Source organism: Schistocerca serialis, chromosome 10, assembly GCF_023864345.2.
Source record: "Schistocerca serialis cubense isolate TAMUIC-IGC-003099 chromosome 10, iqSchSeri2.2, whole genome shotgun sequence".
Lineage (NCBI taxonomy): Eukaryota > Metazoa > Arthropoda > Insecta > Orthoptera > Acrididae > Schistocerca > Schistocerca serialis.
Window position 1 is genome coordinate 61055325 of NC_064647.1, and position 24903 is coordinate 61080227.

Consider the following 24903-nt stretch of genomic DNA (forward strand, 5'->3'; position numbering starts at 1 on the left):
GATATTTGGAATGACATCTAAAGGTTACATCACTGTCAATTCATTCTGCAGATTCATGGAACTTTTTAAGTGACACAGTGTGCCAGGAAAAGCATTGCTCGTTCTGGATGGACACAAAAACCAATTGGACAAAGCAGTCTTGAATATAGGTGAATGAACCAACCTCGAAATTCTCTGTCTGCCTGCTCATTGCTCTCATGAGCTGCAACCACTGGATAAAAGTTTATTCCGAGCACTCAAAGTTTATTGGAACAAAGCTGTAGACAACTTTAGACGGCAATACCCTGGACACCCTCTGTCGAAGATCTATTTTCCTACAATATTTACAGAGGCTTGGTTGAAGACGGCAGTCCCAAGCAATACTATTTCCGGTTTTAAGGCAATCGGGATTCACACTTTTAATCCGGAAGCCATATCAAAGGAAGTTTTTGCACCAAGCACTGTCTCAGATAATCCAGTTCCTCTCGAACAGGGTTCTGCAAGCACATCTCAAATTGACCTGGTGAGCAACGACATTCACAATGTTTCTTTTCATGACCTGATGTCAACTCCTAATATCCAGAGGAAAAGGATAGCAAATTCGATGAATTCGTCGGCAGTTTTGGTCGCTCGGAAGCTCTTCTCTTCCAGTGAAGATGGAAATAATTCCACGACAAACGCAAATAGCAGTAGCAATGAACAAGCAAGGATGTCGAAACCTGTTCAAAGAAAAAGTAGACACAGCAAAAACAGAGAGCTGCAGCCTGAGTGCAGCAGAGTAACACTGAATCCCAAGAAACATAAATGTGCCACATCTTCTACCTGCAAAGACTGTAGAGAACATTACTACAATCCAAAAGCAAGACAAGTGGAGTGGTACCAGTGTGTAAGTTGCCAGAAATGGTTTCACAAAGACTGTGACAATCAGTCTGTGAAGAAGTGTGGCTTTTGTACTGTTTGTAATGACTTGGACCCTGATACAGATTAACATGGACAGAAATGTCACAAAAATGATCTAAAATTGTATTTGTATGTCCCGTAGAATTTTCAAGTTTTTTGTAAACAGCAGAATTTAAAGAAAGCAAAATTTGATTTCAGGCGAAATTCACTCTCTGGGAGGGAAGTTCGCCAGTTGGGTACATTGTATGGAAAAAAATTTCCTATCATTTAATACATCACTTTCAATAATTAATGAAGTTTTTATTCATATATAGAAATAAACTTATCATATTAAAAATATTTCACTATGTTTTCACGAATGAAAACAATTTAAAATATTGTTTTGTAAATTGGTGGCAAACATCACTCCCTGTACCGTATTAGACACATTGGTAACCCATATAAAGGAACACTGAAATGAAATGCTGTGTTGTGAAGGCCTCCCGGCGGGTAGACCTGATCGCCTGGTGCAAGTCTTTCGAGGTGACGCCGCTTCGACGACTTGCGCGTCGAGGAGGATGAAATGATGATGATGATGATGATGATGATGATGATGATGATGATGATGATGAAGGCAACACAAACACCCAGTCCCTGATCAGAGAAAATCTCCAACCCAGCCGGGAATCGAACCCGGCCCCGTGGCATGACAAGCCAGCAAGCTGTCAACTCGGCTACAGTGGCAGACACTAAAGGAACATTTGAACGCAGAGTTTAGTATTTCTGCTTTTCCTCTGCTGCTCTGTTTCATTCAGTTCTTGTCTCGTTCATGAGTGTCTAATCGCTAACTTGGGTAACTGTAATGGCCTTTACGTGCAACCAGGATTTCTTTCCGATTTGAGAGATCTTCTGATAATATTCTGCTACAGTAGTCGTCGAATGTTTCTCACATTACCCGCTTGACAGCTAAACAGCATCATTCAATCTGTATACCTCTCTTTTGCTTACATCCTCTATAGTTACTTGTGTGCCAAGCTGGGTTCTAACCATCACGAACTGTTCTATTAGGTACATACCTGTCGAGTGCATGGTCAGATATTCTTGTAAACCTGAGCCACAGTTCTTTTACATGCTGCCCTCCATTATTGAAATACAACACTACTACCTCTTTATCTAGTTTGCCCACACATAAATCCTTCCATTTGTTTTAATTGCCCATTTTGCTTTGGCAATCATTGTTGCTAAGACTACCACATGGTCACTGATACCATTTTCTAGGTGACATTCTCAAAGAGGTCAGGTCTGTTTGTTGTAAATCTATTTGCGTCATGAGTGGGTTTCCCAACCATGTGTTTTAGGTACTTTTCAGAGAAGGTATTTGGTAATGTTTCACTGGACATCTAGTCATGCCGACCTTTATAAAATTATAAATATTACAAATGAGTGTTGGAAGATTAATCTCCTCTGATGATGACAGTATAACTGTGAAGCTTCTTTTCTAGCAAATTGAGATTTTCTGTAAAGTTTTTGGTTACGTTTGGGGATGAGTCTGGTGCTCCAAAGGAGGACAGAAGGATCGGACTGTAAGCTTTTGCACACCCTTAGTACTGAGTCTTGCCCAAACGATCTCACGTACAGACTGAATTTCTGTCTCAGTGGGTTTGAGTTTCTTGACCACTGTGATAAGTACACCACCTCCATTTTCCATTAGCGAATCATTTTGATATACACTTAAATTTCCCACAGAAATTTCAGTGCTCTGAATTTTCAGATTTCAACTGGCTGGCTGTATCTAGAATTATCATTATCTAGACTAGATGGAGGCTCACGGAATCAAAACATGTCTTATGTGCACACCATGCACAGTCAGCCGCCTGGCCACCTGGCTAGCACCCTCTCATGTGTAGTGCCCACCTGAGCCATTTAGGGCGGGGCCAGGCAAGGCGTGCCAAAACTTCACGTGTGGAACATGTGCGATCCGAGGCCTTCCTGTGTCGGCTTTTCTCGGTCTTTCTCAAAAATACAAGGAATAGCGCAACATTTCATTTAGTCTTGCGGCATTTTTCGGTCGGCATAACTCTGTGTTCAGCAGAATCGTGGTGTCAGCTCTGTTTGCCCTTTGCTGTTTGTTCGTGGTATGAAGGACATTCACAGTTCCGGCAGCTGTTTGTACAAAAAGAGGCAGTCTAGCCATCTATTGTAAACCTTTAAAATGAATGGGAATGACAGAAGAGAGGGATGAGAATTCTCAATTCGCATAAGTGACAGGTGCTGTATATTTGCTATGAGATGATATTACAATACATACAGCAAAAATTTAAAGATTTAGTTAACAATGAAAAAGCGAAAAATTACAAAGATCGCCATACGGGATACATTGTTCTGTACACCGTAAAGCACTTGTTGCTAAATTTGCAGGCCTAGAGCAATAAATAAATAAGTGGTATGAATAGTAAAATTTCTGAAGTAGCACGCATTATTCTATTGTAAATTGCAACATTTCAGTGGAAATGAATGAAGAGTGTGGAGATTTCCTATATTACGGGAAAGTATGTCGATTGAGTCGAGGGCATTCCTGGAACGATTTTTCAATTTAAAAGTCACTATTGTTGAATTTATGGAGGAAAAACGAGAGCGGGAACAAGAATTAGAATATCCTATATGGATTGCAGACTTTACATTTTAAGTGGACTTTGAGTGCACATTGTCTGCAGTAAAACATTGCAAACTAACTTCTTTCTGATTTGATGGGGATGCGTTTAAAAAGATAATTGCATTGTAGAAGGGACACATTCCCGCAAAGACAGTCCAGTACCTAATCTCACTAGCCTGTAAGCGAATACGAAGTTTCAAGAATTCACTGTGGCCTAGAGAGTATTACAGGGATTGTTCTGCAAAGGTTTCAGGACACTGCCAATCTTACATCTGAATTAGAGTTGTTTTCAAGACCTTTTGCTGTTTCATTTGAAAGTGCCATTGTGCACGTGCAGATTACCTGACTGACCTGCAATGTAATTAAAGTTTTACTGACAAATTTTCTTAAGTTAAAACTGTCCAGGACGCCTACATTGCTTTCCCCAGGGAGAGTTTCCAGGTCTCCACAATGTGATTGTGAAAGGTTTGCAATGTTTCTATCGACATATTTGTGTGAAAGATGTTTGTAGGGTTCCATACCTCAATCTGTAAAAATGGAAGCTTTATATGATCGCTTTGTTGTCTGTCTCTGAAAAACTTTTTTTTCTTTTTTCAGGAACGATTAGAGGTATCAATTTGAAATTTATGTCGCATACTGAAGTGTACAGTTACTCGGTGGTGTAAGAAATTGAAGCTTCTTAGTGAATGCGATCAAAAGACATGGCCATTTGTGTCACATTTTTTGATACTCACAAACTTACATGTCGAAACCTGTGGGGTACTTCCGAGAATCGTGCAATTAGTAAGAAGCAAGGTTTGCGGTACAACCAAAGAAAAAACCCAAAAAACTGTAAATCTGTAATTATATCACTTGAAAATTTATTTTTATTCTTTGCTATCTTACACTCTGTCTATTCGTCTGTTTGTTAAGACCCCTCTTTCTCAGGAACGGGTAGATGAACCAAATTTATGTCACATACTATGGTCTGTAGACCCTTGGTGGTGTATTAAATGTAAGCTCCTAAACCAGTACAACCAAAAGATATGGTCATTTATGCCACACATGTTGACACTCTCAAACTCTCTCATCAAAACCTTTAGGGTACTTCACGTTGGCCTGGAATCACGAAATTTGACAAGAAGCAAGGAATCACAGTACAAGTGTAAGTCATGACTACATGGCAGCTTGTGTGCAGCTGTTCGTATGCTGACTTTTTTTACTAGATGAAAATTATATTAAGTCTTCAGCGACGCAAAAATACTTAAATAATACTCAAAATTTATTCTGTTTGTGATGTATGTTGTATGTGAAATATAAAACCAGGTTGTATGCAATGCAGTTGTACTGCCATTGAAATACAGTGCATTCGCAGTTTTCCCCTCTTCCACCTCCTCACACTTGGGTAGTGTGGTGTGGTATGATGTGATGGTGGGGGAAACGTGCAGCGAGGCTGAGCGCTTCGACACTCGTGCCTGGGCACAGCCTGCGAGCTGAAATCTTGGCTGCTCCTGATTTAGGGAAACTCTACAGTTCTCAACCCTATGGGGCAAATCTATTAAGTTGTGGCCTAGATTACCAAATAACCTTACACTTGACTCAAATCCAGGGGTATGATGAGTTACTGGGCAATGCTGCAGATTTTGAGCTTTGTAGGAACTCTACGAGCCGCGCTAGTCTTCTCGATCTATCCTGCCAGTCACTGGAATGATCCAGATAAGATTTTGGAGCCCAAGTGACATGCTGTTTGTTCCAACATGTATCCAGTCAGTAGCCTTTTTATACGAAGTGTATTAATCTTAACCTGGATTTTGAGTGACCTATTTACGGTTTTTTAACATTATGGAGTTATTGTAATTTATTTACTTTGATTTTTAACAGCGAGTGAATGTTTGATACGTATGTGAAGTATATTATGAGACAATTAAATGGCTTGTGCTGTGTAGGTGTACAGAAAAATTCTTAAATTTCTCATTCTTTCCCCCACTCCCCTATTTCATAGAGTAGAGATATTTGTGCAAGACAGAAATTTTTATGTATAATGTTGTTAAGTTTGATTTAACCAACATTAATCATCATCTTCCATCCATGATTAGGCCTCAAACCTGTTCCAGTTTTATGAGTCACGCCATTACTTGTATGGTCAACCTGCACAGGTTTTCCCAAGGAGATGGTATGGTATTATTTTGGGTTGCATGACTTTCTCTATCCTTTCTTCACATTGGTGCCAATATGAATTATCAGCTGAGGCACGGTGTAGTGCTTGCTTCACTTTGTTCCAGCCATGCGTTATTCGGCACATTATGTTGGAGATGACATCCTCTGGTGTTTCTTGCAAGTGACATTTCAGCTGTCTGGATAGACACTGTTTTATCAATTTTACAAATGTTCCGTGTTTCATTGACTTACAGGAGCAACTGATCTGTAGTTATCACCACCACCACCACCACCACCACCACCACCATCATTATCATTATTGTTATTAATGTCCTTAATCCTTTCAGGAGCTCCAAAATGACGTGGAGTCGACAAGCTATGGCAGTGAACCAGAAAGGTATTGTACAACAATTCATTTTAGTTATTTTTAATTTTGTGTATTATTGTTTTTGTATCCAGACTCTTGTACAGGCAGTGCGCCATGAATGCTACAAAAATTCCCCCTTTTTCTTGCTTTCTTTCTTATATTTGTTAATTTACCCTCATGTCAGCACCTTTTGAATTATTTCTGATGGCGAACAGTTTATTCCTTGCGAATTTTCAGTGTACCAGTGTAACAAGTTGTGTAAAATTAAGCTTAACTCTCTCTGTTACTGGATATGATTTTTCGCAATTATATTATAAATGCTAGTGCTATCCAGGAAGTAACGTATGTTGGACTGTTAATAAAATAGTCGAACTGCGGAACAAAATTTATTGGAAAAACTTAAAAACTACCAGTACCACTTTGTATTTCTTGCATGTAGTCACCATTGAGATTTGAGTTTACCAGATACGTTAGCAAGTTACCAAATTCCCTCTGTATGATGTTCTGCTGTCAGAGACTGCAGTCTCTCTCTAATGGTATCTTGAAGTTGTTTTTCTGAGTCAAAGTGTGTGGAGCCAAGCCGCTTTCCCTTGTGCATGAACAGACGGAATTTACTAGGAACCAAGACTGTTCTGTAGAGAGGGTGTTCAAAAAGTGCCATTTGAACTAATTCGTGTAATTCTTGTGTTCAGTGGGCAGTGTGGGGCATTGCATTTTGTGTAAAAGTCACCTAGAGTCAAGAGTTGGTGCTTGCTTTGAATTTAGGGTCATTTATTTAAATGTCACTGATTGCATATCAGTTTGATCTTAGTTCAGTAAGAGAACCCAGTTTGCGAACTCGTTATGTTGTATAACACTAAACTTGCATCAACTGAATGATATCAGCTGAATTAGTGCGAGATGTGCACGGCAACACCACTAAATTTGGTATCGACTCGGTTATCGCATTTCGACTGCAGATGTTAATTGTAGATAGTAGGTACACAGTATTTATAATTTGTAAGTTCCTGGTGGTATAGATGGAGGAAAATAAGTGGAAGAAACTTTTTAGACTTCTTCAGGAAACTGATCTACAGCCCAAAAACATTGAAACAGTCAGATATCTGTATGAAGTTGTCAGATATCTGTAAATCAAATGAAGAGAAACAATATACACACATCAAAACAAGTATTGCATCAGCCCGGTTTCCAGAACTCCTGAAGATAGATGTCAAGTGTGGATATTGTATCACAGGCACAGTCCCTTTGACTGTTCAGAGATGCCACTAAACCTGAGCAGCGCCTGTTAGACGGAGGGCGTCCAACAGCCATCCAGTTCCAGTTATTCCACCAGGAAGGAGGTTCACGTCTCGTGTTGTCTGTTGTTCAGTCATGCCTAGACGACGGTCAGTACTGCGGTTCGATCATGTGCACATTGTTACTTTGTGGCAGGAAGGGCTGTCAACAAGGGAAGTGTCCAGGCGTCTCGGAGTGAACCAAAGTGATGTTCTTCAGACATGGAGGAGATACAGAGAGACAGGAACTGTCGATGACGTGCCTCGCTCCGGCCGCCCAAGGGCTACTACTGCTGTGGATGACCACTACCTACGGATTATGGCCCAGAGGAACCCTGACAGCAACGCCATCATGTTGAATAATGCTTTTTGTGCAGCCACAGAACGTCGTGTTGTGACTCAAACTGTGCGCAATAGGCTGCATGATGCCCAACTTCACCCCTGACATCCGTGGTGAGGTCCATCTTTGCAACAACTACACCATGCAGTGCGGTACAGATGGGCCCAGCAACATGCCAAATGAACCACTCAAGACTGGCATCACGTTCTCTTCACTGATGAGTATTGCATATGCCATCAACCAGACAACGGTCAGAGACATATTTGGAGGCAACCCGGTCAGGCTGAACGCCTTAGACACATTGTCCAGCGAGTGCAGCAAGGTGGAGGTTCCCTGATGTTTTGGGGTGGCATTATATGGGGCTGATGTACACTGCTGGTGGTCACAGAAGGCGCCGTAACGGCTGTACGATACGTGAATGCCATCCTCCGACCGATAGTGCAACCATATTGGCAGCATATTGGCGAGGCATTCGTCTTTCGTGGACGAGAATTCGCGCCCCCATCGTGCATATCTTGTCAATGACTTCCTTCAGGATAACGACATCGCTCGACTAGAGTGGCCAGCATGTTCTCTAGACATGAACCCTATCGAACATGCCTGGGATGGATTGAAAAGGGCTCTTTATGGATGAGGTGACGCACCAAGGGATGTACGCCGAATCACCATTGAGGAGTGGGACAATCTGGTCCATCAGTGTCTTGATGAACTTGTGGATAGTATGCCACGACGAATACAGGCATGCATCAGTGGAAGAGGACGTGCTACTGGGTACTAGAGGTACCGGTGTGTACAGCAGTCTGGACCACCACCTCTGAAATTCTCGCTGTATGGTGGTACAACATGCAATGTGTGGTTTTCATGAGCAATAAAAAGGGCGGAAATGATGTTTATGTCGATCTCTAGTCCAGTTTTCTGTACAGGTTTCGGAGCTCTCGGGAAAGAGGCGATGCAAAACTTTTTTACACGAACGGCTGCGCGGCGTACTTCGTACACGCGTGAAGAGTAGCTGTCTTGGCCTTACCAAGAGAAACGTGTATGAGTAAAAGCGTAGTTTAATCTTAGTTTAATTAAACTACGTTAAAATAAACTTATATGAGCGAAATCACTGTTTGAGTAAACAATTATAAAATAAATTTTCATTATATCACCCTGATACCGCGTTCAAGTGTTACGCCACAGTAGTGACACACTCGATGCGATATACAGTGCAGTTGCATCAAATCACGGCCAACCGGTTATCCGATTGCTGGTTATCTGTAGACAACTGCCTATTTGTGGGTTTGTGCCTCTGGCTCGGCACCTGAGTCGTCGTCTTGCACGGACCTGTATAACCGATACCACAGGGAATACATCGTTTGGCAGCTGACAATTCGAAATCATGTAGTGTTGGCCATCATGTGGTGTGGTGAGTTTGGCTGCAAACACGAACTTAGACGACAGGATTTCAGAAGCTGCAGTACTGGGGAAGTCTTTCTTTGATGGCTCACCCGAGGATGACTGGCAGATGGCAAGTCAAAATATCGTGGAGTGTAGCAAACGATAACTGACTGCACGCCAAAAACTTATTTGAATATGCATATGAATTTTGAATTTTGCTCCCTTCTTCTGAGGTGCATTGACTGGCTGCAAAACCTACGCTACATTGCCAATGAATCTATCACAACAGTTAACTTCACCCGTGACGGATTTGCAGTTTCTTCAGATTGTGTGGAGGGAGCACGCTACCAGTGGCTTGTACAAGTGGTTGTGGGGCGAAATTTCCTTTTCTGCTGGCCAAAAAATCTAAATATTGCACAGATTGACTTTTCTTTAGATTGCATTTCAGTCTGCGTTCTGTGATGTGCCGATTACAAATGTGAAGATTGTGCAGATGTTCGTATTAAATAGCACTTATAACAACTATAACATCAAAATAATTTCAACACGCAGGAGTATTGCGGACCAGTTGTTCTTCATAGCGCTGAAAAATGGTGGGGGTGTTGCAAATTCCAAGGGGTAAACTGTGATACTGACATTCGCTGAATGGCGTGTTTAAAACTTAAACCTGTTGCGACTCCCAGATGCAATGGAAGCTGTGTATATGTGCCTGAAGGATGACCTTGATAAAACATTCGCCACTTGTCCTTGAGGGTGAGGGCTCAGAAATGTATCTACATACATATAAGTATTTACTTCATTGAAAGTCCTCAGAAAGTGTGAAGGTGGTGTTTGCCTTGAGAACAACTACTGATGGAAATGCCCAGGAGCCAGCTGAACCGGTGTGACGAGGTTTCCTTCCCGTGGAGCTCAAGTACCGCCCCGGCTGTGTCATAGCGGGTGTGAGGTATAGCTTGGCACTGACAAAATGGGCAAATATACACTACTGGCCATTAAAATTGCTACACCACGAAGATGACGTGCTCTAGACGCGAAATTTAACCGACAGGAAGGGGACGCTGTGATATGCAAATGATTAGCATTTCAGAGCATTCACACAAGGTTGGCGCCGGTGGGGACACCTACAATGTGTTGACATGAGGAACATTTCCAACCGATTTCTCATACACAAACAGCAGTTGATCGGCGTTGCCTGGTGAAACGTTGTTGTGATGCCTCGTGTAAGGAAGAGAAATGCGTACCATCACGTTTCCGACTTTGATATAGGTCAGTTTGTAGCGTATTGCGATTGCGGTTTATCGTATGGCAACATTGCTGCTTGCGTTGATCGAGATCCAATGACTGTTAGCACAATATGGTATCGGTGGGTTCAGGAGGGTAATACGGAACGCCGTGCTGGACCCCAACGGCCTCGTATCACTGGCAGTCGAAATGACACGCATCTTATCCGTATGGCTGTAACGGATCGTGCAGCCACGTCTCGATCCCTGAGTCAACAGATGGGGACGTTTGCAAGACAACAACCATCTGCACGAACAGTTCGACGACGTTTGCAGCAGCACGGACTATCAGCTCGGAGACCACTGCTGCGGTTACCCTTGACGCTGTATCACAGACAGGAGCGCCTGCGATGGTGTATTCAATGACGAACTTGGGTGCACAAATGGCAAAACGTCATTTTTTTGGATGAATCCAGGTTCTGTTTACACCATCATGATGATCGTATCTGTGTTTGGCGACATCGCGGTGAACGCACATTGGAAGCGTGTATTCGTCATCACCATACTGGCGTATCACCCGGCGTGATGGTATGGGGTGCCGTTGGTTACACGTCTCGGTCACCTCTTGTTCGCATTGATGGCACTTTGAACACTGGACGTTTCATTTCAGATGTCTTACGACCCGAGGCGCTACCCTTCATTCGATCCCTGCGAAACCCTACATTTCAGCAGGATAATGCACGACCGCATGTTGCAGGTCCTGTACCGGCCTTTCTAGATACAGAAAATGTTCGACTGCTGGCCTGGCCAGCACATTCTCCAGATCTGTCACCAAATGAAAACGTCTGATCAATGGTGGCCGAGCAACTGGCTTGACACAATACACCAGTCACTACTCTTGATGAACTGTGGTATCGTGTTGAAGCTGCATGGGCAGCTGTACCTGTACACCCTATGCAAGCTCTGATTGACTGAATGCCCAGGCGTATCAAGGCCGTTATTACGGCCAGAGGTGGTTGTTCTGGATACTGATTACTCAGGATCTATGCACACAGATTGCGTGAAAATGTAATCACATGTCAGTTCTAGTATATTGTATTTGTCCAATGAATACCCGTTTATCATCTGCATTTCTTCTTGGTGTAGCAATTTTAATGGCCAGTAGTGTAGTTTATTAGACGTGAATCTGAGACTGTGTGTCTTTTGCACAGTTTTAACCGAGGAAAAAAAGGACTGACCACTTTGTGCATTATCCATTCATTGTATGGAAAGGAACCTTGGTGAATTTTCTCGTTGGTTAAGATTCTAAACTGACTGAAAGCATGTGGGTGGCATGTTGTGTCGGTATCTGGGCCGACACCGTGAAGTTGAGATGGCTGAAAAGGCAAGCTAGACTAACGCTGTAGCCGATAGGGCACGCAAGGCTAACGCAGACGGGCGTGAAGTCTGGAACATGAGAACTTATAAATGAATAAGAAGAAAAGTATGTAGATGCTTATTACTTATCTTTTTATTAGTCCTTGGAATACATCTCTCTTGAATACTCGTAAGCTATAGGCACTGATACAAATGGCGCCTTGCTAGTTCGTAGCCATTAACTTAGCTGATGGCTATTCTGTCTCTCGGCTAATGAGAGAGAAAGGCTTCGTACATCTGGTCGGTAGCTAGGTTCTCGTACAACTGGGGCGAGTGCTCTCTCGTATCACGAGACCTGCCTTGGTGGTGGCGCTAGGTCTGCGATTACACAGTGGCGACACGCGGGTCCGACATGTACTAAATGGACCGCGGCCGATTTAAGCTACCACCTAGCAAGTGTGGTGTCTGGCGGTGACACCACATGGCATTCAATGAGAGAGAAAAGGTGCGTGGAGTGTCAGAAGCTTGAACATGTTACGGAAGCTAGAAAATCTGAAAAGGGAAATGTGGAGATGGAAAGAAGACAAGGATTTCTGATCACATAAATATAGGGTAATATCAACCAGCAGTCCAACAAAGACAACAATAGTTTACATATGCAGGGTGACAATTATTGATCTATATGAAATAAAATCTTCATAAATTCTGAACAGTTTGCGTTATGGCGTTCAAACTGCACGGTTGGCCGCGGGGCATGATGGGAATTGGTATGCGGGTGTGCATGCGCCTTGTTGTCGGCCATGTCCACCTGAAACAGTCACGGAACGGCTTGCCTGAGCGTATAGCGCTGTACGAGCAATAACAGTCCAACTGTGGCGCAAAGGAAGTCTGTGACCAAGTTCAAGCTGAACACAACCGGTCCACGTGTGCTAACAAATTCATGAATTTGAATCGCAGGTTTGACAGAACGGGCAGTGTTCGTGATGTCAGTGTTGACAATGTCGGTCGCTCAAAAAGGGTGAAAACACCTGAAAATATCGGGAAGATACGCGCTGTGTTTCAAACCAGCCCCAGGAAATTGATCGGGCGAGTTACACAACAGATGGGAATCAATTGGGAGACACTGTGACAAATTTTTATTGAAGACTTTCATCTCTTCCCATACAAAATTCAAACCCATCAGCCATTAAGCCCCAGGGCCATGGAACAGCGGTTCTGTTTCTCTAACACAGAACTGACGAATTGGACTTTGATGTGAATATGGTTTGCTTTAGGATTGAAGCCCACTTTCATTTGGATGAGTTCGTCAGTAAGCAAAATTGGCGCGTTTGGGGGACTGAGAATCCGCATTTCGCGATCGAGAGGTCTCTTCACCCTCAACGTGTCCAGTGTCCAGTCACGGAATAATCGATGCGATATTCCTTGAAGGCACATTGAGTACCGAACGGTACGTGAAGGTTTTGGAAGATGATTTCATCCTCATTATCAAAAGTGACCCTGAGTTCGACAAGATGTGGTTCATGCAAGACGGAGCTCGACCCCATCGAAGCAGGAGAGTGTTTGATGTCCTGGAGCAGCACTTTCGGGACCGCATTCTGGCTATTGGGTACTCACAGGCCACGGGCATAGGCCTCAAGTGGCCGCCATATTCTCCGGATCTGAACACATGCGACTCCTATTTGTGCGGCTATATTAAAGACAAGGTGTACAGAAATTACCCTAAAACCATTGCTGAGCTGAAAACCGACATTCCGAATGTCATCGAGAGCATCTATGTTCCGGCACTTCAGCGAGTCATGCGCCACATCATTGTCACGGATGGCAGGCATATTGAACTTGTCATAACCTAAATCGGAATGTCTGTAGTGACGTTACATAAATAAAATGTGTGGGCGCCGTAGTTTGTAACTAATTTACTTTTTTTTCATGTAGTTCAATAATTGCCATCCTGTACGTAAAGGGAGATGAAAATCTAATGGTCATGGGGGACTAGAATGCGATTGTAGAGGAAAGAAAGAGTTACGAGACTGTATGTGATTGGTACTAGGAATGAGAGAGGAGGAAGACTAATAGGGTCCTGCTGTAAATTTCAGCTAGTAATAGCGAATATACTGGTCAAGATTCACACGAGGACGATGTATACTTGGAAAAGTCGGGAGATACGAGGAGATTTCAGTTATAGACTCAGATCACAATTTAGTAGTTATGAAGAATAGGCTAAATGTTAAAGAGACTAATCAGGAAAAAACAAGCACAAAGAAGTAGGATACGGAAGTAATAAAAAATAAAGAGTTATGCTTGAAGATCGCCAAGGCTGTAGATCATGCGATAATGAGAAGCTCCGAAGAAATGACTTCACAAAATCAGCTTAACAGCTAGTGCATCCAAGTTGCTGACAATAGTAATATACAGAAGAATGAAAAAGAAAATTGAGGTTGCATTAGATGACGATCAGTTCGACTTTAGGGAAGATAAGGGAACCAGAGAGGTAGTTTAGACGTTGCGGGTGATAATGAAAGCAAGATTAACGAAAAATCAAGACACGTTCACAGGATTTGTCGACTGGAAAAAGCATTCGACAATGTCAGATAGTGTAAGATGTTCGAAATTCTGAGAAAAATAGAGGTAAGCTATAGGGCAGGACGAGTAATATACAGTATGCACAAGAACCGAGAGGGAACAATAATAGTGAGTCCAAGAACGAAGTGCTCGGGTTAAAAAGGGTGTAAGACAGAGATGTAATTATTCGCCCCTACATTTCAGGTTATACATCGAAGAAGCAATGATGGAAATAAAGAGAAGGTTCAAGAGAAGAATTATAATTCAAGATGAAAGGATATCAATGATTATAAATGATAAGATTCGCTAGTGGCATTGCTCTCCTGTGTGAAAGTAAGAAGAATTACAGAATGGAATGAACGGTCTAATGAGCACAGAATATGAATGAGAATAAATCGAAGAAAGACGAAAGTAATGAAAACTGGCAGAAATGAGAACAGCGAGAAACTTAACATCAGAACTGATGGTCATGAAGATGAAGGCAGCAAAATAACCCGTGATGCACAGAGCACGAAGGACATCATAAGCAGACTGCCACTGGCGAAAAGGGCATTCCTGGCCAGAGAAGTCAACTGTTATCAAACATAGACCTTAATTTGAGGAAGAAATTTTTAAGAATGTGCGTTTGGAGCACAGCATTGTAGTGAAACGTGGACTATAGAAGTCCGGAACAGAAGAAAACTAAAGCGTTTGAGATGTGGTGCTGCAGAAGAATGTTGAAAATTAGTTGGAGTGGTAATGTAAGGAAAGGGGCGGTTCTCTGCAGAATCGGAATATATGTAAAACACTTGACAAGAAGAAGAAACGTTGTGGTAGCATATCTGTTAACGACATCACGGAATAACTTCCGTGATACTAGAGGGAGCTGAAGAGGACAAAAATTGTTGAGGAAGATTGAGACTGCCGGCCGGTGTGGCCGAGCGGTTCTAGGCGCTACAGTCTGGAACCGCGCGACCGCTACGGTTGCAGGTTCGAATCGTGCCTCGGGCATGGATGTGTGTGCTGTCCTTAGGTTAGTTAGGTTTAAGTAGTTCTAAGTTCTAGGGGACTGATGACCTCAGATGTTAAGTCCCATAGTGCTCAGAGCCAAGATTGAGACTGGAATACATCCAGCCATTGTCGTCGTCGGCGGCGGCGTCTGCAACTCGATTCCGAGTATGCACAGCTTCTTCCTTCGTATTATGAGCATTTCAGTTCAGCTTATGGATGGATGTGTTTCCAGTAACGCGCATCCACATACATCGCACAGAGCAGATGGAGGATGGTGAGGTTGTAACTGACGGAACTTGCTTGCTTGTCGCTTGGCCTCCTCATACCTGCAGCATTCTCCTTCAAAGAAGTTGACAGCGGTGGATGTAGTGTTCCTCCACAGTAAGCGGTCCACAGCCCATTCTTCCCATGTTTGTATGTTTAGGCCAGTTGTGTTCATGGTGTATTTTATCTGGTCCTTTAAGTGCTTCACAAGGGCTCCGTGAGGTCTACTGCCAGAGCGAAGTTCACCGTAAAGAATTTGGCGGGGAAGCCTTCTATTACTCATGCGATGAACATGGCCTAACCATCTCAGCTGATGAGCGATGATGGTTGCCTCAATGCTGCTTAGATGCGCTTTCTCAAGAACCGCAATGTGGGTCACAAGGTCTTCCCAATTAATGTTCAAGATGTATCTGACAATTTGTTGGTGGAAGTGTTAAAGTTTCTTTGTATCATGGCGGTAGTGTGTCGAAGTTTCACAGCCCTACAGGAGCATAGAAGTGACAATAGCTCAGCACACCATGAGTTTGGTGTGCAGCTTAAGGTCTTTATTCTTGAAGATTCTGTGTGTTAACCGCCCAAATGCTGCATGGGAAGCCCCCATTCCTTTATCAACATTTTGTTCGCAGTTACGCCGTATAGACAACATGCTTCCGAGATATGAAAAATACCTAGCCTTCTCCAGTGCTGTGTCTAGGATAGAGATATTCAACTCTGGGAGAGTTAATCCTGGCGTAGGTTGTGCGAGTACCTTCTTGTTTCCCGCATTGACGATAAGACCAAAGCGATCACATGCAGTTTTAAAGCAGTTGACTGACAATTGTAACTCTGCTGGTGTTAGAGCAGTATATGCAGTGTCATTGCCGTACCGTAGTTCTGTAACATGGGTACATATTTGCGAATGAAGAGACTTCCATCAAAACGAAATTTATTCTCCGTGCCGTGGTTGTTTGCAGATTATTTGTGCAGCCATGCACAGAGCAAAGAGGGCTGGAGCAAGAACACAACCGCGTTTCAAACCCTGAGTGACTGGAAACAAATGCAGTGCAGAGTTACCATGAAGATCCTGTCCAGAGATGCCATCATGTATCGCTTGAACCAGATCCTCATACTGCTCAGAACATCCAAAGTATCTTAGTACCTGCCACATGGCATATCTAGGCACTGAATCAAAGGCTTTTTCCAGGTCATAGAAAACCAAATAAATTGAAGACGTACGTTGCAAGTGCTACCCTGAGATGACGAAACTGGCACAGGAGAGGAATTTGTGGTGGGTCGCATCAAACCGGTGAGAAGACTGATGACACAAAAAAAGGGACTGCAGTTCTTGTTCACTATACACCAATGAGCCAAAACATTAAGACCACTGCTGCTGCCTGATTGAATGTTGCCTTGTGGCATTGTGGGCATGTAAGGAGTGTCCAGGTGGAGTGACCACCAGAATACGTTAGTGTTGTTCGTATTTAGTGTCGTTACCAGGCTGGCAGAGTAAGTAAGTGTCAGATGTTCTGTGACCATTGTGAAGAATATGGAGATGCTGTGTACTTGTGTGAAGAAGCGCTGTCAGCACCTGACAGAATTTGAACAGGGCCTCATATTCAGATTCGTGAAGCATTCTGAAGTGACAGTGGCCTGATGTTAGGACTACATGAGAACGTGGGGGCCGGCATACTCATCATCATGGTTCTGGTCCACCACATCTGACCACGACAAAGGACGATTGCTGTTCTGTGCATCCAGCACATCTGAGCCTGCAACCACAACACAAGTGGGTGCTTTTGGAATGATACCATGGCAGGGAAGTATTGACTGCTGTGATGAATGGCCCTGCTTTGTGTTTAGCGATTAATTGTGGCCTTGCACTACTATGGATGACCATCGTCCTCGAGTGTGGCATCGACCTGGGGAAAGGGCTCTTTCTTCTAGTTTTTTGGAGAGACACAGCAGCTTTGCTCCTGGCGTCATCGTGTGGAGAGTTCTGGGTATTATTGAGGTCATGACAAGCAGTGAGTGAGCGAAATCTGACGGCACATGCTGCCCCTCATCTGTCACTTCTCATGCGATGCCATTTTCATATAGATCAGTGCTCATCCACACATGAGATGTGTCTCTGTAACTGTCTGTACCGTGAGGTACTCCTATGGGCAGTAATACACTCATGCTCATAAAGTAAGGATAATGCTGATACATGGTGAAACAATGCTCTGGTGGGTGGTTTGCGGGTTTAAACCACCTCGGGGTGTGATCATGCGGTGCATTTAACCTGCAGTCATCGCACGGTGGCGCTGGCAGCAGTCCACGTACGCAGAGGTGTGTTGGTGCATGTCAGAGTACGGTGCAGCGAATAAGTGTGCAGAAAGTTTTCATACTTGTTAATGGTGACTGCGTGTTGAAAATGGCTCAAAGAGCACACATTGGTGACGTTATGAGGAGTAGAATACTATGGCGACTGGAGGCTGGTCAAACACAGCAGGTCGTAGGTCTGCGCCCTCCGTGTGCCACAAAGTGTGATCTCAAGATTATGGCAACTATTCCAGCAGACAGGAAACCTATGGGACGTTCAGTGTACACCACCACAAGAAGAGTGATATCTCACCATCAGTGCCCGCTGACGGCCACGGAGTACTGCAGGTAGCTTGCTCGAGACCTTACCACAGCCACTGGAACAGTTGTCTCCAGACACACAGTCTACAGACGGCTGAACAGACTTATTTTATTCGCCCGGAGACCTACATGGTGCATTCCACTGACCCCTGGTCACAGGAGAGCCTGTAAAGCCTGGTGTCAAGAACACAGTACATGGTCGTAGGAACAGTGGTCTCAGGTTATGTTCATGGACGACTCCAAGTATAGTCTGAACAGTGATTTTCGTCGGGTTTTCATCTGGCGTAAACCAGGAACGAGATACCAACCCCTTAATGTCCTTGAAAGGGACCTGTATTGAGGTCGTGGTTTGATGGTGTGGGCTGGATTATGATTGGTGCACGTACACCCCTGCATGACTTTGACAGAGGAACTGTAACAGGTCAAGTGTATCGGGAACCATTTTGCTCCAGTATGTCCGCCTTTTCAGGGCTGCAGTGCATCCCATCTTCCTCCTGATGGATGAAAATGCACGACCCCACCGAGCTGCTGTCGTGGAGGAGTACCTTGAAACGGAAGATGTCAGATGAATGGAGTGGCCTGCCAGTTCTCCAGACCTAAACCCCATCGTGCACATCTGGAAAGCTCTCGGTCGACGTATCGCTGCACGTCTTCAAACCCCTGCAACACTTCAGGAACTCCGACAGACACTGGTGCAAGAATGAGAGGCTATACCCCAACAGCAGCTCGACCACCTGATCCGGAGTATGCCAACCCGTTGTGCGGCCTGTGTACGTGTGCATGGTGATCATATCCCATATTGATGTCAGGATACATGCACAAGAAACAGTGACGTTTTGTAGCATATGTGTTTTGGGACAGTTTTCCCAACTTATCACCAATACTGTGGACATACAGATCTGTGTCGTGTGTGTTCCCTATGTGCCTATGCTATTAGCGTCATTTTTGTGTAGTGCCACGTTGTGTGGCACCACATTCTGCAATTAACCTTAAGTTATGAGCGTGAGTGTACGTCCAGATTTGCCCGCAAGAGGACCTGTTTGAGACCAGCTCGGATGTCAACCCCATTGCAGTGTCAGTATCCAGGATACCGAGGACCAATTACAACAGTCGTTGGTCACCTTACTTCAGTTTAATATGCAGCGGCTTTGAGGCCGTTTCCAACTGAATCCGTGGATGCATCCATGCCATAACGGGTGCAACTTCATACAAATAAGTGGGGTCATACTGCCATATCTGTGTAAATTGACTCGATATAGTATTTACTGAAATGATAACACATACCCCATCATCCCATGACGTTCCATTTCGTTTACTGCTCCCCTTTGAGGTGTTTCACTTTTTTTTTTTTTTTTGTCTGCCAGTGTTTCAGGGACACTGTCGAACTCCAACTCATTGCTCAGATATCGCTCACTCGTAATTTACAGGAATTTCGTGACCTGTATGTAGACGTCTGGTAACACACACCTTTGGAAATCTACCAAGAACGTGTAGAAGACGTGTTGCGCAGGACTGCTGGTTTATTGCATTGCAATGGCGGACCAACACATTATTAAGCATGCGGCCATAAGGCCGTGGCTCGTGTACAGCATAAACTTCTAAGTAAATAGTTGTGATAAAGGTGATCCAAGAGTTATATTCAATAAGTTTGCAGAACCCCGTGCATCCCCTTAAAACAATATTCTTTTTTTTAAGATTTGTAAGTACGAGGGACGCTCGATACGTAACACATTTTTTTCCGGCCTGTTTCGGTTGAAAAAATGCCGAATGTGCTGTGGGACATGGCGGAATACTCCCGCTTGAGCCCCTATAATTTCATGAAGTTCCGATTGGTGGCGGCGGCGCTGTACGTAGGCTGCAAAACGGCGTCTTTAACGGATTTGCGTTCCAAGCAGAGAGCTGCCACTGAGTTTCTTACAGCGGGAAACCAGAGCGTCGCAGATATTCATTGGTGCTTGCAAAATGTCTACAGTACGTGGTAGTGACAAAAGCACGGCGTCTGTCATCATCGCAACACGGTCACGCAAATGTGTCCGATCTCTCTCGTGCTGTCCGACCACAGCTGTGACTCGTGCAATGTTGGAACGTGCGGACACTCTCATTCGAGGTGATCGATGCGTCACAATCAAACACCTCGCTGCTCTGTAGGTAGTGCTGACAAACTCGTCCACCAGGTGGGTTTCTCGCCGTAATAGAAGACCATAAAGAGCAACAATGGATCATCTCTGCAGAATTACTTGCGCGTTAAGAGGCCGATGGTGACAATTTTTTATCCAGCGCCGTCAGAGACGACGAAACATTGGTTCATTACTTAGAACCGGAAATAAGACGACATTTTATGGAGTGGCGCAACACTACCCCACCCTCAGCCGGTAAAGACATGGCGACGGTCTTCTGGGACTCTGAAGGGGTTATTATGTTTGATGTCCTTCCTCATGGTGCAACGATCAACTCTGAAGTGTATTTTGCTTCCTGTAGGAAACAAGAAACGGCTTCAGCGTGTTCGTCGCCACAAAAATACAAACGAACTTCGCCTTCTCCCCGACATCGCAAGACCTCACACAAGTCTGCGCACCTGAGGGGAGCTCACAGAACTTCATTGGATGTTCTCCTTCTCGACACTACAGCCGGGATGTCGCATCTTCCGACTTCCATCTGTTTGGCCGAATGAAGGATGCACTCCAAGGAAAGCAGTGAGTGAGTGACGGGGGAGTTACTGATGTAGCAAGACGTTGGTTCCGACGTCGACCAGTGGAGAGGTACCACGCGGGCGTACAGGCCTTCCCAGTAAGGCACAAGGCCATCGCATTGAACAGAGATTATACTGAAAAATGGGGTTATGTAACCAAAAGAGTGGAGAACAATGTGATGTATTAGGTTCGTGAATAAAACCAACCTGCTATCACAAAAAAAGTTCTGCATTACTTATTCACGCCCAATTTTCGTCTGTTGCCCGTTACACTACTGGCTGTTTAAACTGCTACACCAAGGAGAAATGCAGATGATAAACGGGTATTCATTGGACAAATATATTATACTATAACTGTCATGTTATTACATTTTCACGCAGTTTGGGTGCATAGATCCTGAGAAATCAGTACCCAGGACAACCACCTCTGGCCATAATAACGGCCTTGATACGCCTGGGCATTGAGTTAAACAGAGCTTGGATGACCTGTACAGGTACAGCTGCCCATGCAGCTTCAACACGATACCACAGTTCATCAAGAGTAGTGACTGGCGTATTGTGACGAGCCAGTTGCTCAGCCACCATTGACCAGACGTTTTCAGTTGGTGAGAGATCTGGAGAATGTACTGGCCAGGCCAGCAGTCGAACATTTTCTGTATCCAGAAAGGCCCGTACAGGACCTGCAACATGCGGTCGTGCATTATCTTGCTGAAATGTAGGGTTTCGCAGGCTCGAATGAAGGGTAGCGCCTCGGGTCGTAAGACATCTGAAATGAAACGTCCAGTGTTCAAAGTGCCGTCAATGCGAACAAGAGGTGACCGAGACGTGTAACCAATGGCACCCCATACCATCACGCCGGGTGATACGCCAGTATGGCGATGACGAATACACGCTTCCAATGTGCGTTCACCGCTATGTCGCCAAACACAGATGCGATCATCATGATGGTGTAAACAGAACCTGGATTCATCCAAAAAAATGACGTTTTGCCATTTGTGCACCCAGGTTCGTCGTTGAGTACACCATCGCAGGCGCTCCTGTCTGTGATACAGCGTCAAGGGTAACCGCAGCTGTGGTCTCCGAGCTGATAGTCCATGTTGCTGCAAACATCGTCGAACTGTTCGTGCAGATGGTTGTTGCCTAGCAAACGTCCCCATCTGCTGACTCAGGGATCGAGACGTAGCTGCACGATCCGTTACACCCATGCGGATAAGATGCCTGTCATCTCGACTGCTAGTGACACGAGGTCATTGGGATCCAGCACGGCATTCTGTATTTCCCTCCTGAACCCACCGATTCCATATTTTGCTAACAATCATTGGATCTCGAAGAACGCGAGCAGCAATGTCGCGATACGATAAACCGCAATCGCGATAGGCTACAATCCGACCTGTACCAAAGTCAGAAACGTGATGGTACGCATTTCTCCTCCTTACACGAGGCATCACAACGTTTCACCAGGCAACGCCGGTCAACTGCTGTTTGTGTATGAGAAATCGGTTGGAAACTTTCCTCGTGTCAGCACGTTGTAGGTGTCGCCACCGGCGCCAACCTTGTGTGAATGCTCTGAAATGCTAATCATTTTACGTATCACAGCATGTTTTTCCTGTCGATTAAATGTCGCGTCTAGAGCACGTCATCTTCGTGGTGTAGCAATTTTAATGGCCAGTAGTGTATAATTCTATGCACTGAGTCTGTTTTGTGGTTTCTTGGCTTTACACCTAGCACAAGAAGCAGAGACACTGCCAACGCGACCACACTCCTGGCAACTGAACCAACGCTCAACTGTGTGACCAGAATCGACTGAAAAAGGTTTGTGTTATGCCGGAGCCAGCATAGCCCCTGAGTGCCGGCAACCCATATTACACCACAGAGAACGGGGTTGTCTATGTCCGGGGCGTACCAAAAGCACCATGGTAAGCACCGGCTATTTACGTACAAGATAATGGAAACAGACATTCCGAGCACTAATTCCTGCAGGGGGAGTTCGAGCCACTGCCTTGCAGGAAGTATCACTACGCCAAAACCTGATTGGCTGGAGACAGCTATTTAGGAGCTAGAATCAGCCCCTGAGTTCAGTTCACTCCGGACGCCGACCTCGTGGACTTCGACCGCTGAAAATTACGTCTTCGTCTCTGAACAGGGCTTTTACTGTGTGTTTGTGTTTGTGTGTGTGTGTGTGTGTGTGTGTGTGTGTGTGTTACCACGAAACTTTGTGGAAAATTAGAAGTTAACTTTTCTTTGTCTCAAATTGGAGACTTTTACTGTCATCGTTATTGTTGCTTTTCTTTTGTTGTTAAACTTACATAAATGAAAGTTGTGTTTGTGAAAAATTGCGAATTGCCAGTGACAACAGTTTGTAACTGACTAATGCGATAGAGACATTGTCTACTTCGCTCCGTGAGTGAGCACTTCTTTGACTCGCTTGTTTACGGTTATCTGTCTAATTGTAGCATTCCGCCTTGCCGTCCATCGTAGTTTTGCACAATGTGGAAACTTGGGACTGCTGTTGAGACCGGAAGACCTGGTGCAAGTCTAACGCTGAAAATTGATGTGGCTGTGTGTTTTATGACAGGGACGGGTGTATTGTACTTTTCTAATTGGGGAAATGATTGGAGAAAGGGAAATTCCAAGGAACAAACATAAGTTCAGTAGTTTCGTAATTTTTTTTCTTTGTTACAATATAAACAGTGCATATGTGGTGTAGAGGGACTACACAAATAAAATATCAAGTCCTGCGAGAGATACAGTACTGTCAGTGTTTACTGCGGAGAGGCGAGACGTGAAAATGCAGCGTACTCCATCACTGGTCGGATATCGAACATTTTGCCAAGAGGACTGTGTTCGAGAAAACGGGCTAGGACAGCGAGCGTCGTACTTTTTTGCTCAAGACCGAAATCTGACATAGTGGGGTGGCACCTCGGGCTGCATACTTACCGATCTTACTATTGATTGGTGATCTACATGAATTATTATGAGCTCCCGATAGAGTAGCTACAGCAAGGGCGCGATAAGTTGTAGGCATGGGAATAACCGATACCGGCATTTTACTTGTGAATAACCGGTACTTTTCGGTATTTGTTTGTCTCGGTTATAACAGATTTTTTTGTGCTAATAACCGGGTAAAAAGCCAAAAGATCAGTTAGACCGGTTTCACACTATCTTATTTCTTTGTCAAAGCTGATATGGCAAATATTTATGTCAAAGAAATATGACAGTGTGATAGGGAACTTTGTCAAATCTCGCCTGTCGTCAAATAAATATGATCAAATCTAGGTCCTCGCCGTAGATTTGATCATAAAAGTCGTTCGTCTTCTGTTCACTGCAATGTGAAATGTAGCCGCTTGGAGCGCTGGCGTCGCGACAGCTGTTTGATCTCTCTGTAGTGTGTTTGTAAACATGGCTACAAAGTTGGTGTGTTCCTTCGACTTTTTTTTTTTTTTTTTAATAAACTTGCTTCGACTAGGGTGTGGGGTGAGCAAGAGGCACAGTGCATGCTATTAATTATTTGTTGATGGGCAAGTGGAATATGTTGCAACCGACTTCATGTGCAGAATCACAGCAACAGCCATCCACCCTGCTTTTCAGCAATCCGGAATAGAGAATGTGGTCACACTATAAACTAAAAAAATTCTTTCTTAGCTTTGCATTCTACTTTGTTTATTTTTTAACTCTGTGTATCACAAGTTAAAAAGCGCGTCATCTGTTTTGTACCTTTTTTTTTTAATTTCGCAGTTGTTGGAACACTAATTCCATTAATTAAATTATTCAAAAATAAAAATAGTTTTTGTTGCCCATATAGTGTACTAAACATGTATTTACCTTCCCATATTCCCCCTTCAGTGCTTTATAAATCGCTTCACGCGTTTCTGGAGTAATTTTGGTTAGTGTGTTATTCCAGTGCTGTGTTGTAAACTAGAGTAGCTCTGTCCTGTATCAAGAAATCCCAGTTCACAGTTTGTCTGGCTTCTGCACATATAGCATTTCTCAAGAGAGTATTCTGTTTTGTAATATGAGAAGCCACTTTACTGAGCAAATACTGAAATACACCTTCATCTATTCGTAATTAATTTATATACAAGACTTGATGTCATCCACTAGCAGCTCTCGTAACAAATTTTGCTGAATGCTTTTACTATCTCGATGTAATTCCTATGACTTCATCCGCCGCTTTTCTTCCAAGTACGCACACAGTGCAATTGTGGTACTAGCAAAT

The 24903-nt window shown here is 44.0% G+C and overlaps 1 protein-coding gene across 6 annotated transcripts in view; it reads left to right on the forward strand.

Moving 5' to 3' along the window:
• Positions 1-24903, forward strand: part of LOC126424756 (zinc finger protein 571-like) — a 125856-nt gene that overhangs the window by 49463 nt on the left and 51490 nt on the right. For 5 of the 6 annotated variants that reach the window (XR_007576207.1, XM_050087492.1, XM_050087496.1 and 2 more), the window contains exon 5: positions 5995-6044. Coding sequence is in view for 5 of the 6 variants with exons in the window: in XM_050087492.1 (XP_049943449.1) it covers positions 5995-6044 (50 nt within the window). In the remaining variant the exon portion in view is untranslated. Of the gene's footprint in view, positions 1-5994; positions 6045-20476; positions 20895-24903 lie in introns of those variants that run through there. The other variant, XM_050087494.1, reaches the window with a different exon arrangement.